At 35.0% G+C, this 13810-nt stretch overlaps 3 protein-coding genes across 6 annotated transcripts; 2 read left to right on the top strand and 1 right to left on the bottom strand.

Annotated features, from left to right (window-relative positions):
* Positions 1–4762: 4762 nt before the first annotated feature.
* Positions 4763–5843, bottom strand: LOC107929779 (uncharacterized). The gene is made up of 2 exons (XM_041079997.1): positions 5489–5843; positions 4763–5122 (listed from the first exon to the last, which is right to left on the bottom strand). The coding sequence occupies exons 1-2, from the start codon at positions 5610–5612 to the stop codon at positions 4884–4886; spliced, it is 363 nt and encodes a 120-aa protein (XP_040935931.1). The 5' UTR covers positions 5613–5843; the 3' UTR covers positions 4763–4883.
* An 820-nt stretch (positions 5844–6663) lies between these two features.
* Positions 6664–9838, top strand: LOC107929778 (universal stress protein PHOS34). Of its 4 annotated transcripts, none has more exons than XM_041079996.1 (3): positions 6664–7401; positions 9329–9374; positions 9481–9838. In XM_041079996.1, exons 1-2 carry the CDS (start codon positions 6723–6725, stop codon positions 9334–9336), a joined length of 687 nt encoding a protein of 228 aa, XP_040935930.1. In that variant the 5' UTR covers positions 6664–6722; the 3' UTR covers positions 9337–9374; positions 9481–9838. The 4 variants fall into 4 exon arrangements, 2 of the variants coding, with proteins under 2 accessions (XP_040935930.1, XP_040935929.1); XM_041079995.1 differs by having other exon boundaries at positions 9464–9838; XR_005904502.1 differs by having other exon boundaries at positions 6665–9374.
* Positions 9839–10302: 464 nt separating this feature from the next.
* Positions 10303–13267, top strand: LOC107947756 (G-type lectin S-receptor-like serine/threonine-protein kinase At4g27290). The gene is made up of 7 exons (XM_016882285.1): positions 10303–11596; positions 11691–11813; positions 11895–12040; positions 12114–12324; positions 12413–12650; positions 12720–12870; positions 12959–13267. The coding sequence occupies exons 1-7, from the start codon at positions 10303–10305 to the stop codon at positions 13250–13252; spliced, it is 2457 nt and encodes an 818-aa protein (XP_016737774.1). The 3' UTR covers positions 13253–13267.
* The last annotated feature ends 543 nt before the right edge of the window (positions 13268–13810 follow it).

Raw genomic sequence — 13810 nt, 5'->3', positions numbered from 1 at the left:
AATATATTTAAATTTACACTTTTTTTTATTGTCGCAACAGAAAGAGGATCAATCAAATTAATACACAATTGATTACTGTATCATTATCAATGAAAAGATAAAATTATAATCTCTTAATTTTTATCGTTTAAAAAAAATAAATTTCAATAGAAAAAAATGTCTTATAAAATGATAATAGAAATTTTGGTTAATGTGGGATTGTTTTTAAAAAATGTTTCAACAATCAACTTGAGGTTGGCTAACATTTATCATATGATGATGGTTGGTATTTTGAAATCAGGCATCAAACAAAGTGCACATGCATGAGGCATTGTTTAAATTCTATCTTCTTGTTAACAAGAGGGGTCAAAAACAATGCGGTTCTTGCGAGGAATGGGAGATACAAATGATTTCTCTTGGCCAAACTCCTTTCAAAATGTCTAAGCAAAGAATAGGACGATGCAAACTACTCAATATAAAGAGAAATCTCGGATCAATATATCATTGATAGAAGAACAAAGGTGATTTGGTGACTTGAACCGACTTTTGCTGATATTAACACCTAGCTTTATCTAAAATGTTGATGTCGTGGTGGCAAGATAAGGTCATAAAAGTATACAACAAAAAATAAATAAATAGTCAAATGAACTTAAAGAGTTTGAGATCAATATGTTTCATATTCAAAGTAATAGTTTTTATTGTTTTTTTAACTTTTAATTTCAGCACTATTTATAACCAATTACATTGAATTTATTCAAATGATCATGATCTTGCAACAATATGTATGTGTCACAGAGTTAGCATTTTAGTCTGACAAATTGTGCAGCTTTGGATGATTCATTTGCTTCAAATATTCCAAGTAAGTTAGCCTATCTCTTGAAAAGGCGAGAATTCTCAAAGAAATTATCCAAGACATTGAAACTAAGCAGAAGCAAACTCTCAAGCGAAAAAGCTACGAGCGAACATAAAAGCTGCAAGAAAGCAAATGCACATCTAATGTTTGAGTAAATAGTCTCAAAGTATTCTATTACTGGAATGAATTACACTGAATGTAAAATGGAATGATTAGAAATGAAAGGGACGATTCTATTTATAGTTGAGCTCTCTCAAATTTTACAGTACAATTTAAATTACATCAATGGCTAGGTTCAATGCCTATCTACAATATGAGAGTCCAAAGGGATTTAAACACTATAAAATCTTATCCCTTAAAATTACAATATTCATCATGGTAACTCTAGTTTACTAGAATGTTTTAATTGGGCCATCAATACTTCAAGTAAATGAACTTCTCCATGTGCTCCACAAATCAGGCCATTTCATGTGGGTTAAATTAGTCTCATAGCAATTTATATCCATGGGAGATTCTGTGCACAATGCCCTCATCGCATCCTTGAAATAACACTATTCTAACTCATTTTAGAACTGCCTCAATGTCTTGGTTGATTCCCAACTAGTCTTTCTATCAGATAGTTCCCTCCCTCGGAACATTTTTCTTGGCTGATGTCTCTGTTGTCGTTTAACTCAAACTATATTTTCTCTTGTACATCTCGACCATAAGAGGTCACTACTCTTGATCCTCATAAGAGTTCCCCATTGTGACTTGGCTTAATCGAAATCATTTTGATCCTTACAAATAGGCTTTGGCATGCTCACGTTGAACATTAGGTTAACCTTGACTATTTTCATTAACTTTGGTTTGTAAGCCTTTCGGCTTACCCACTTAAAAACTCTTAAAAGGCCCATGTGTCTTTTCCAAACTCATGGTAAGTCATATTGAAAAACACCAAAAAAGTTTTTGAGGTGTACCTCACTTTGTGCATCTACTTGATTTAACTGCCTAGTTTGCATTACTTCTTTACACAATTAGATGCGAAACCCATCTCTCTCATAGGTGGTAGTCCCACAGGCAACTCAACAGGTTTCACATCAATTTAGCACACTTCTAGCATTTCCAAGCGGGATACCTTAGCACTCCAATTTATTAAGTCAATATTTCTACCACACGTAACATCTTTGACTAGCTAGATTTTTGACAATACCTTGGTTCCACCCCTTATGTCTCAACTTACCGACACAATGCATTGTTGTTGTCAAGTATCTAAGATACATATGCAATCAGAAAAAGGAACCAAAACAACATTAATCTTGTCAAGGAAATTTAGGCCAAGAACAAAGACGTAATCATCTAAATGAATTACCTCAAAGCCTTTCTTGTCTTTCCAATCCCCGATCTATAGCTCAAATTCTTAATCCTATAGTAAAGACCTCTTTGGAATTAATAGTCCTAATTCTCTTAATCGTTTTGCTAATTGAGAGACCAAATTTACCCGCGGCTCTTTCCGACATGAGCAAACTAGATGCTCCCGTATCAATAGTAGCACTCTTCTTTCGGCCTACGATGTTGATATCTACAAACATTAACCCTTTCCACTTGTGATCCCTTTTCGCTTTCGCAGAATTGAGTATAATTTATCCAAACCTTGATACTCTATCCTCAATAAGCTTCGTTGTCTCTTATTTACTGATTGCAAACAATTTAGATTGCTCTAAACAATCCTACATTTTATGCGAACCACAACATAATAAGCATTATATCGACTCCTTAACATTCTTCTTGTTCATTGGATGATTGTTTGGTTTCCCTATCCCATTCAATGGTTTCCCATTATCACTATTCTTACAATTGTTATCGATGTCATTCTCAACTTGTCCTTCTTAATCTCCATCACCATTGTCTTTTTCTTTAGGCTCGGAAGATTTAGACTTGTCTTTACTCAAATTAAGCTCAACAAAGGACTACATCTCGGTCATGGCTTTGGTAAGCTCTTTGGCCCCTAGTTGATGCAAATCTTGTTTTACTCGAGGGTTCAATCTAGCCTTGAACCAGTAGAATGTCTCTTTCTCACTCAAATCAAGTATTTGGAGTAACAACTTAGTGAACTCCCGAGTATATTCTCGAATTATGCTTTGTTGCATAAGCTAACGCAACTTAGCCCAAGCTTCTTCCTCAGCATACACAAGGTAAAATTACTTCCTAAACTCATTTTGGAACTCCACCCAAGTCCCAATTACGGTACCAACTTGTCTCTCATCTATAGACCTACAACGCCATTATAAAATAGCGACATTAGTAAAATAAATTAGAGTAGTGTTTACCTTAGTGGCATCATCCTCAATGTCCATTACATGGAAGTACTGTTCCATCCCCCGTAAGAATTTATTCACACCTTTCATGTATCTTTTTCCCTTAAACTCTTTCAATTTGGAAACATCTATCTGACGCCTGGGTATCGACCCCAACACCCCATTTTCCCACGGTAACTTCGTAAACGACTAACTCACCCTTGAGCTCTTCAATCTTCATATTCAAAGGCGTCATCATGGCTTTAATTTCCTTTTTCAAAGTCATCATCATATCTTCAAGGTCATCATTCCTCTTAATTAGCTTTTCAATGGAATTGAAAGTCTATTACATCTCTTCCATATTAGCGTAGAGAGTAACCATCACCTGTCCCCTGAGTTAATCCTTCACAAAGTCCATCTTTGTGGTGCATCCTTTAAGATTTACATTATTCACATGGTAACTCAAGTTTACTGGAGTTTTTTCACTATACCACCAATGCTTCAAGTAGATAAGTTTCTCCATATTTTTCATGAATCAAACCAGTTCATGTCGGTTAAATAAACCTTATTAAATCAATTGACCTCCATAAACGATTCTATGTGCAATGATCACTTACCTTAATCTGCAGCCTCTAACACACTCATGGACATGATATATGATTGTGAATTTTGCAATAGGTTAAGGCAAATAAAACACATGTGATTGTGGAACTAAGAATTGCAATAGGTTCTAGTGTCACGTGTCACGGATCAAAGCCTATAACTATGGCTTACAGAATGCCCCGTAGAGGTCAACTTATTAAATGGGTCTCATTTGACTCACATAAACTGGCTCAATTCGTGGAACCCATAAAGAAGCTCATCTGCTAGAAGCCTTGGTAGCGCAATGAAGCACTCTAGTAAAATTAGAGTTACCAAGATAATAGTGCAAATCCTAAAAGGATAGCATAGAGTTTAAATCCATTAAGACTCTTAATTGTAGATAGGAATGGATTCTTAATTGTAGATAGGCTTTAATCTTGATCATTGATAGGTTTTAATCTTGTCTATCGATGTAACTCAGTCTGTATTGTTAGTTCTAGGGGAACATAACTATAAATAGAGATATCTCCTTCATTTGTAATAATTCCATTCATAGTTAAAAATATTGTTTTTCCTTTGGCTTTTCTGTTCTTCGTTGCTCTTTCAGTTCGAGTATGTGCTTCCACTTTATATTTGATGCCTTAGAAAAATTCTGCGAGAGTTCTCAGTTTTGCAAAAATTAGACTGACTTAAAATCAAAGCAAAGAAACTCCCTAAGACCACACGGTTAACGAGACTAAAGTTCTAACCGCATGACATTAGCTTCTACAATTCACCTTGAATGTGGTGGCAAATAAAGCTATGTGCATATGCATGATATGATGTGATACATTATAAAGTTAAGCCCATGCCTCATGCTCCATGGCAATTACCACATCATCATCAATGAAGTTCATGCCATGACCATATCTGTATTTTCACGACTACTGCTTTGTATTATATATAAGTAAATGATTGGTTAAATGGAAACAATCTTGAGAACTTGCCCACAAGCATCAATTAACAAACAGATATATATGTTGAGACTCATTCAAATTCCAAATACAAAGAAATTAGATCCACTAAGAAATGAAGCTAGCAATAGAAACCTTAATCAAATTATAACTTAAACATTAACAAGGTACAATAAAAAAAAGTACATCTTCGAAATATTTATAATTGAAGTATCAATTTACCTATTAACCTTTCCTAGTATTTTACAGGCGAGATCGAATGAAAATTGTTTTCCTCTTAGGATCTTCGAGCTCCATTTCCTTCAAGTCTTCAGGTACCATCTTCTTCTTCTTCTTCACAGGCTCTGTTCCTCCTACAGCTTTGTTTGCAGTGTCTTCCATTTTTGTTGATTGTGTCTCCTCCTCCTTCTTCATTAGTTTCACATTGCTTGGCTCATCTTTTAACTTTTCATGCAAAAATGTCTGATACAGTTTCTTCCCACCTGAAAATGTCTCACCCCACAGAGCCAACAAAAAATTGATGGTTGGAACAGGCATTTCCTAATATCACAATCAACGCAATTATTGCAATCATCCACAAACAGCAAATCTTTCTCTTCTTTATTTTCATAATTTACTCTAAAATTAAGATGAATATTGACAATATACATAATCGAATAAATCCATGAACAGGAAATAAACCCAAATTGACAAGGCATGGTAACCAATTACTACTCTGCTGGAAAAATGAAACCCAGAAATTATGATTGTTATTTTATGCGAAAATGGTCAAATTAAACCAAAACAAAGTCTGATTGATGTAAAATTATAGAGAATATATAGGAGGATAAAGAGAAAAGAAAACGAACCAGTGAAACCTTTGAGGGAGACGTTAATGGCGGAATCAACCGCAAATTTGCTTAGGTTCTTTAGGAAGCTTCCGATTTTGAGGCCCCGATCGGTGTTCGACACGTTGCGAGAAATATAGACCATGATCGAAAGCTGCAAAGAGAAACAAAAGGAACACAGGACTCAATTAAGGAACTGAAATTGGACAAAAAAAAAAGATATATAAATTTTATTCCTCTAAGATTGAGCTCAGAAGGAATTATCGCAGGTGATTAAAACCATCTCACACTTGTGAGATAACTGAAAATCTCCGCCGCCAATTAACTGCCTTTCACACGCGTGTGGAAAACATTAAACATTACCAAATGTACTTCCTCGATAAAGATTAAGGATAAATTCTATTATTAGTTACTAAATTAGAAGTATATTTTTGTTTTGGTAGCTTAACTAAAAAAAAATGTTACAATTTAGTTATTAAACTATTCAAAAGTTTTTATTTAGATTATTAAAATGTTAAAATTAATGTTATTTAATTTTTTTATTCACATTGCATGTATTAATAAAAAGCTCTCTTTCCTCTTTCTCTTTTATAGTTGAGTTTTTATTTTTATGAAATAATGATGGACATCATGAATCATTAAATTAAAATTCAAAGTCTTTTTTTTTATCTCCTATATTGACCATCAGATCAACTTGAACCTAAAGTATATTCTACTCGATGATGAGTATTGATGCACTATATCAATCGTCGAATCGTCACTTAGAACTTACTAGTGAAGCTTTTTTTTAAAAAAAAAAACACTTACTAGTCCAATGATTTAAATAATTTTTCTGAATAGTTTAGTAACTAAATAGTAATTAATTTAATGACTAAAACAAAAATTTACTTATAATTTAGTGATTAATAATGTAGCTATCAATTTGCAATTTTGATAGGGTTAGCAATTGATAATGTTGAATATTAAATCAACCAATTTACTCAAAGGTTAATTGATTTAGATATGGATTATTATTGCTAGTGGAGTTTTTGTCATGTCTATTTTTATAATATTAAAAAATCAAAATTAATTGAATATTTTAATTATTTAATTAATAAATAATTAAAAATATTTATTTATTGAAATAATTTCGATATAAAATTAGAATTATTATCATTTATTAAAAATAAAAATTCTTAACGAACTCTTGAACATTAAAAAACTCAAAAGTTGTGTCATTTTCTTTAAGGAAAAAAAAATTGAGGAAAGAAAAAAAATGGAAAGCCCAAATAAAGGAAGGAAAATGAGTTCTTCTAACAGTGACCGAAAGCTACCCACGATCAAGATTCACCTCCCAACCTCCCCTCATCACTCGACCTCCGCCGCTTCCTCCCCCAGCCCCGTCGCCGGAGCTCGTCGTAAGATTGGCGTAGCAGTGGATCTCTCCGAAGAGTCCGCCTACGCCGTTCGCTGGGCTGTTCAAAACTACCTCCGACCAGGCGATGCTGTCATCCTCCTCCACGTGTCTCCAACCAATGTACTCTATGGAGCTGATTGGGGCCCACTTTCCCAGGCCCAACAAAGCCCACGAACGCCAGAGACCCAGAAGCAACTGGAGGACGACTTCGATGCCTTCACGGCTTCAAAGGCAGCGGATTTGGCCAAACCCTTAAAGGAAGCTGGGTTTCCCTTCAAGATTCATATTGCGAAAGATCATGATATGAGGGAAAGGTTGTGTCTTGAGCTGGAGAGGTTAGGGTTGAGTGCTGTTATAATGGGGAGTAGAGGGTGTGGAGCTGAGAAAAGAGGGAATGATGGGAGGTTGGGGAGCGTTACTGATTATTGTGTGCATCACTGTGTTTGTCCTGTTATTGTTGTTAGGCATCCTGATGAGAAAGATGGCGGGAATGGTCAGCCTGTGGTGATAGATAAGGAGGCCAGGGTGGAGGAAAAAGGTGGCAAATGTTAATCCTATTGGTATTTTTCTTCGTTCGAGTTTGATTGGAAATTTGGGATCTTTCTATGTGTTTTAATGCTTAATTTGGATAGCTTTAGCAGGTTTTTACTGCTTACATGTTTTCGTAGTATGAAAAGATATAGTAGAAAAGTTGTGTCATATGATCCATATAGCCTATCCCATATGCTAGCCTAGAATATGGCTGAAAATTTGGCTTCTTGGCGGTATTTAGATGTTAATTCAAATTATCTTAGCATTTTCTTTCTTGGTTATGTGTTTCTGGTGTGTTAGATGATGATTAGAGCAAAGCAGCACAATGTGGCCGATATGGCTTACCAGTTACCACACATAGTGAGAACTAGCGGAGATTACTGTTGTTATGGATGATAAAAATTTTAAGTTGGTGAATGCTGGTCTTTTCTTGGTATCAGTTTGGCATAATATTATATTTATGTAGATGGCCACTTATTCGGAATGGTTTAATATGTTTATGTTTTTAGTGATTCAAAATGCATTTTTTGTTAAATTAGCTGATAATAGGGCACGATAGTAGAATATGATATTTATAGCTCATCCCAGATAGTGGGAAAGGTTTAGTTTCTTTTTCTTGTAGCTCATATATTGTTTATTCTAATTTGTAGTATTAGATTTTTTAGTAATGGGAGGATTTGTTTAGTCTATGGGATTAGTTTTGTCCCCTTGAATTTTCCTGTTGATTGGGAGTTAATTGAAAAGTAGATAGGTGATGGGCAATAAAACTATTTGTTTGGTGTCACTTTTAACTTGGTATAAAATAATGAGTGAGCAGTTGATAAATATTATAAAGATATGTGATGGCAATTGTTACTGTGTTCATTAAGCAACTCTCTAAGTGCTTGAGGGCCATAGTGTTCCCTGCCTTGAGCATTCTTGTGAATGTTGTGTTGTTAAATATTTGGAGCTAATTGATATGTGGACAAGTTATGTACAATGGAAGTGATGGTATAATGAAGATGATATGTAGTACTGTTGAGTGCTAGATCTTAGGAGCTATAAACTTCTAATAGATATCACTGCTTGATAGTTATGCATAAATATGATAAAGGCATGCGGATAACAGTTGCTACTGTTTGTTAACCTGTGAAGTCTATGGAAATGCTAGTCTGAATATATGATTTCCAGTTTCTTGATGCAGCATGGCCTGGCAAGTTTGGCCTTCTCATGGAATTTTTAGTATCTTGTGAAATGACCAAATTGTAGTAGAAAGATGGTTTAAGCAGTTGTTTGTCCACGTAAAACAAAGCAGTTGATGCCTAGAAGGAGTTGGAGTATTTCTAACTGTTGGGAATTGGGATGATCGGTTGGAGCTAAAATGGCTATTGGAAACTATTTGCATGGAACTGCAAATATTTTCGTAGATTTCAACTGGGAGAATATGGGAAGATAAAATGCTTCAGTGTGCAATTAAATATTGGATAGAACATGGTTTTATTGTCATATATGTTGCTTTACAACATAACTAGTAGGATGTTCGATCTGCTAGAGTTGGTAGGCTGTGGAGATATTTGGATTAATCTGATTTCATAAGCAAATTGAGACTGAAAAGATAACTATTAGATGCTTAAATATATGCTTAGATTCAAAGAAAGCTCTTGCAGTTTGGAGGAAGCTTTTTTATACACCAATTGGTCATTGCCATTTCCTCCAGTTTATTCAGGCTATTGCTTGTTTCACAAGCATAGTGGAAAGAATAAGAAGACATGCCAAGAAAGAGATCTGTCTGTATCATTACCTGGTAGAAACATTTTGAATTAAGAGCCATAAGTTTGCCTGTTATGAAATCCATAACATGTTGTAGCGAAGCTTCTTGTGTGAAATTGGCTTGCGTTGCTGAACTATTGAGCTTACCACCAATTCTTGTAAATTTGATGCTTCTTTCATGGCAGATGCCTAGCAAGTCCGGTAATTGCAGCTTTATCCCATCAGTAGCAGGTTTGTATCTTTTTGTTGAAAATATCTTCATTTCTATTTTCCATTCTTTCATGCAAACCTGTTTATATCTGATATTTTTCTTTATCTAGCTTTTCTTATGTTGTAGATAGCAAAGAAGACTATGAGTCGCTCAGGATTAGCTCGGATGAAGGATTCAGTTAAAATGGATCCTGGGATTCTCTTTTTCTACTTTCATCTCCGCATTGTTTAACTTTTTATTGGTGATGTTATCGTATGATTGATGAGGTTCTTGATTTCCTTTTATGGCACTCGGGATCATGATTTACTACACCGTGATGATATACTATAAGATAATCCCGGTGTCGACTTTTTCTTTTGGTTTTATGAATGTTTGATTTGATGCCATAGTGCAGGACGGAAACATGAAAAAATATTTCATGAACTTCACCTTGAATTCAAGGGCAATTTTTTTATGTATAAATCTGGACTACCGTCTTCTTTTCTTTTTCGTGTATGTGCAAAGGGCATCGATGTTTGAGATAGATAGTAGAAGGGGTCGTTGATACTTTGCCAGAATCAATTACATTGAAAATCGATAACAAAATAACAAGGTTGGTACGTAGCCATATGATGACGTTAAAAAAATAAATGTGTGATGGAATAGACCTAAATTTTGCATGACTTTGATAACAAGTTATTATATATTTTTCTTAAAAGGAAGTATTATATATTTTTTATAAATATTGATATGTTGAGGTAAAATCTTTTGGAAATTAATAACAATGACTATTTTAGCAAGAAAATATTTTGGCAATGAACAATCATGCCATAAATAAACATTCATCATTACAGCTGATTTTCGGCAATTCTAAATGAAATCATTAACAGGCATTCTATTTACTCTTTCCATAAAAAAAGTAACCAAAATTTTTCAAGTCAATGTTAGGCGGTGTAATCTTTGAAGGCAATGAGAGGACTTTGTTTAGAAGAAAACTGGAGTTTTAACATGGAGCGGGATCCTATTTTCACTTTGATCTGCTTATTAATAGTAGTTTTTTCACACTTGGAATTGTCAGAGGAAGTTGATGTTTTAGGTGTAGAAGGATCAATCAGTGATGGTGAGACACTGGTTTCATCATTAGAAACCTTTCAGCTAGGCTTCTTCTCACCTGGAAAATCAAGAAACACGTACTTGGGAATATGGTTCAAGACCTGCCCCGAAACGGTTGTTTGGGTTGCAAACAGAAACAATCCCATTGCTGATGGGAAAGGGGTTTTAACGGTAAGTGACAGTGGAAATCTTGTCCTTTTGAACCAGACAAAGAGTGTCGTCTGGTCATCCAATATGTCTGTGACAGCACAAAATCCTGTGGCACAGCTTTTAGATACTGGAAACCTTGTTCTCAAGGACAACAAAAGCACGGCTGGAAGCTATTTGTGGCAAAGCTTTGATTATCCATCAGACACACTCTTGCCAGGCATGAAAGTAGGATGGAACTTAAAGACTGGTGAGGAAAGATATTTAACATCATGGAAAAGTGCTGATGATCCATCCCCTGGAAACTTCACTTTCAGACTTGACAAAAATGGATTACCTCAGTTAGTCATTGATACAGAATCAATGAAAACGTACCGTACAGGACCATGGAATGGATTTGGGTTTGAAGCTATTCCAGCATATCTCAACTTCCTCTTCAAACATAATGTCGTGTCTAATGAGAATGAGATATTTTTTAGTTATGAAGTTGCCAACAAGGAGATTACCACGCGATTATGGTTGAATCATACTGGTTATTTACAGCGTCTTATATTTACCCATGATAGTAAAAATTGGGAATTTTTGTACTCAGCTCCATTTGATAAATGTGGGATCTATGGATTCTGTGGTGCTAACAGTATATGCAGCAGCCGGAGAGCTGATGCCTGTAAGTGTCTAAAAGGGTTCATTTCAAAATCACAAGAGTCTAAGAACTGTGTAAGAGAATCATCACTAGACTGTCAAAAGGGAGATGGCTTTACCAGGCTTGTTGGGGTTAAAGTGCCGGATTTGTTAAATTTTCAGTTGAATGAGAGTTTGAATCTTAAGCAATGTGAGGCTGAATGCTTGAAGAACTGTTCTTGTACAGCTTATGTTAATATGAATGTAAGTGAAGGCCGCACCAGTTGTGTGATGTGGTTTGGTGACCTCTTTGATATTTCAGAAGTTTCAGACATGTACCGAAATGAAGTTGTCTTTGTAAGACTTTCAGCTTCAGGTCTAGGTATGCACCACTTATATTGTTCATCTTTTTTTACTTCTTCTTCTTCTTCTTCCTCTTTTTTTTTTTTTTTTGCATTTGATACTGTCTTTTCTAGGATTAACCCATGATTCGAGGAAAAAGAATAGACTAATGGCTATCCTAGTTGTGTCAATCATTTCAAGTGCAACTATTTTGGGCCTAATATCCTTCATAATTTGGAAGAAATGGAAGAAACGAGGTAAGAATACTCATCCAAACTTGCTCACTTTCTTCAAATAGATTTGAAATATTTAAGAGATCAAACTCAATTGAATTACAGATGATTTGCTTCATTTAACAAGATTGGAAAGTGGGGAAGATGAAAGAGAAGTGCCCTTGTTCCACTTCTCTACCATAGAAATTGCCACCAACTATTTCTCTTTTGGCAATGTAATTGGAGAGGGTGGCTTTGGTCCTGTTTACAAGGTAACCAACCTGGAATATGTTATGCTATGTCTGCAATTTAAAATCCTTGAATGCAATTATTATACGAACGCAGGGAAATCTCCCAACAGGACAAGAAATAGCAGTAAAGAGGCTGTCAAAAGACTCAGGTCAAGGTGTTGAGCAATTCAGGAATGAAGTAGTTTTGATAGCCAAACTTCAGCATAAGAATCTTGTTGGACTGCTTGGTTGCTGCATTCAAGGAAATGAAAGGATGTTAATCTATGAGTTTATGCCTAACAAAAGCTTAGATTACTTCATCTTTGGTTAGCATTGGTTTCTTATACATTATCTTTACTATAAAAAAAATATTCAATACATAATTTTGAGGTTCACAGGGTGCTATTTGTGCAGATCATAAAAAAAGAGCACAACTATCATGGCGAAACAGGTTTGATATTGTTCTAGGCATCACAAGGGGACTACTCTATCTCCACCAAGATTCGAAACTCCCAATTATTCATAGAGATCTCAAAGCAAGTAATATTTTACTAGATAGCAACTTGATCCCTAAAATTTCGGATTTTGGGTTGGCAAGAATCTTTTGTGGCAATGATGTGGAAACAAAAACAAGTCGAGTGGTCGGAACATTGTAAGTTCTATTACTTCTTTTATAGATTCGATTCTTCGGCCTCATTTCATATAAAATGCTTTAATGCAGTGGTTATATGGCTCCTGAGTATGCAATTGATGGAACATTTTCAGCCAAATCCGATGTTTTCAGCTTCGGTGTGCTTCTGCTAGAAATAGTAAGTGGTAAAAAGAATAGAGGGTACAGTCATCCCGATCATCTCCACAATCTTCTAGGCCACGTAAGTCATAACAATGGGATCTCTTTTCCATTTAAATTACGGTCACAAATGTATGTTCAGTCATGAACCATTTTTTCTTTTTGCGTAGGCGTGGTTGCTTTGGAATGAAGATCGAGGTTTGGAAGTGATGGACACAATCCTAGAAGAAACATGTGTTAGGTCCGAAGTTCTTAGATTTATCCATGTTGGGTTATTGTGTGTTCAAGAATGCCCTGAAGACAGACCAACAATGTCATCTGTTCTTCTCAAACTCACAAATGAAGAAGCAACTTTGCCTCGACCAAAAGCACCTGGTTTCTTCGTACAAAGGAATCCCTATGACAATTTTAGTTCTACAACAGTGACAACTGATGTCACCATATCTATTCTTGAAGCTAGATAGAACTTTCCTGCTATGTTTATTTAGTACATAGGTTGTCTCTAATGATTAAAGAGTTGTGTCTCTTAATTATGTATATCAAAAGTAGCATCACTGTGTTATTTACCAAGTGATGTAACTATTCGAATAGAAATTTAGGGACGTGGTAAGTTGATGCAGACTTCAGAATTAACACAGATTTTAAACTTAAAACTATTTACGTTTGATAATTTCTTGCAGTGTTCATTTTCTCTATATAGTATGCAATGGATGGAAGATTTTGCCATATCTGATGTGTTTATTTTTTGTGTTATTTTTTAGAGATTGTGAGTGGAAAAAGTAGCACAGGATTTAGTCACCCAAATCACCACCAAGATCTTCTTGGATATGTAAGCAGAAATTGTTAAAGAAACTTTTTATGTATTTGTATCTTTTAAATATTTTTCATGTCTACTTTTACGGTTTATGATCGATTCTATACGTAACTAAAACATAAATATGACACTTCAAGGTTCCTCTGAATAGGCTATTCATATCAAGTGTCATTGTCTTACTAGGCAATTAAGAAGGTGTTAGCGGAAT

This window comes from Gossypium hirsutum, chromosome A11, assembly GCF_007990345.1.
Source record: "Gossypium hirsutum isolate 1008001.06 chromosome A11, Gossypium_hirsutum_v2.1, whole genome shotgun sequence".
NCBI lineage: Eukaryota > Viridiplantae > Streptophyta > Magnoliopsida > Malvales > Malvaceae > Gossypium > Gossypium hirsutum.
The sequence above is the reverse complement of the archived record's forward strand: the minus strand, read 5'-3'. Positions and strand labels throughout refer to the sequence as shown.

Excerpts from the sequence above, each read along its gene's own strand:
- LOC107929779 (XM_041079997.1), bottom strand. The coding sequence starts at position 5,612 with ATGGTCTATATTTCTCGCAACGTGTCGAACACCGATCGGGGCCTCAAA. Across the intron at positions 5,123-5,488 it reads CTCCCTCAAAGGTTTCACTG|GTGGGAAGAAACTGTATCAG; the intron begins GTTCGTTTTCTT and ends AGACATTTTCAG.
- LOC107929778 (XM_041079996.1), top strand. The coding sequence starts at position 6,723 with ATGGAAAGCCCAAATAAAGGAAGGAAAATGAGTTCTTCTAACAGTGAC.
- LOC107947756 (XM_016882285.1), top strand. The coding sequence starts at position 10,303 with ATGAGAGGACTTTGTTTAGAAGAAAACTGGAGTTTTAACATGGAGCGG. Across the intron at positions 12,325-12,412 it reads CTTAGATTACTTCATCTTTG|ATCATAAAAAAAGAGCACAA; the intron begins GTTAGCATTGGT and ends CTATTTGTGCAG. Across the intron at positions 12,871-12,958 it reads TCCACAATCTTCTAGGCCAC|GCGTGGTTGCTTTGGAATGA; the intron begins GTAAGTCATAAC and ends CTTTTTGCGTAG.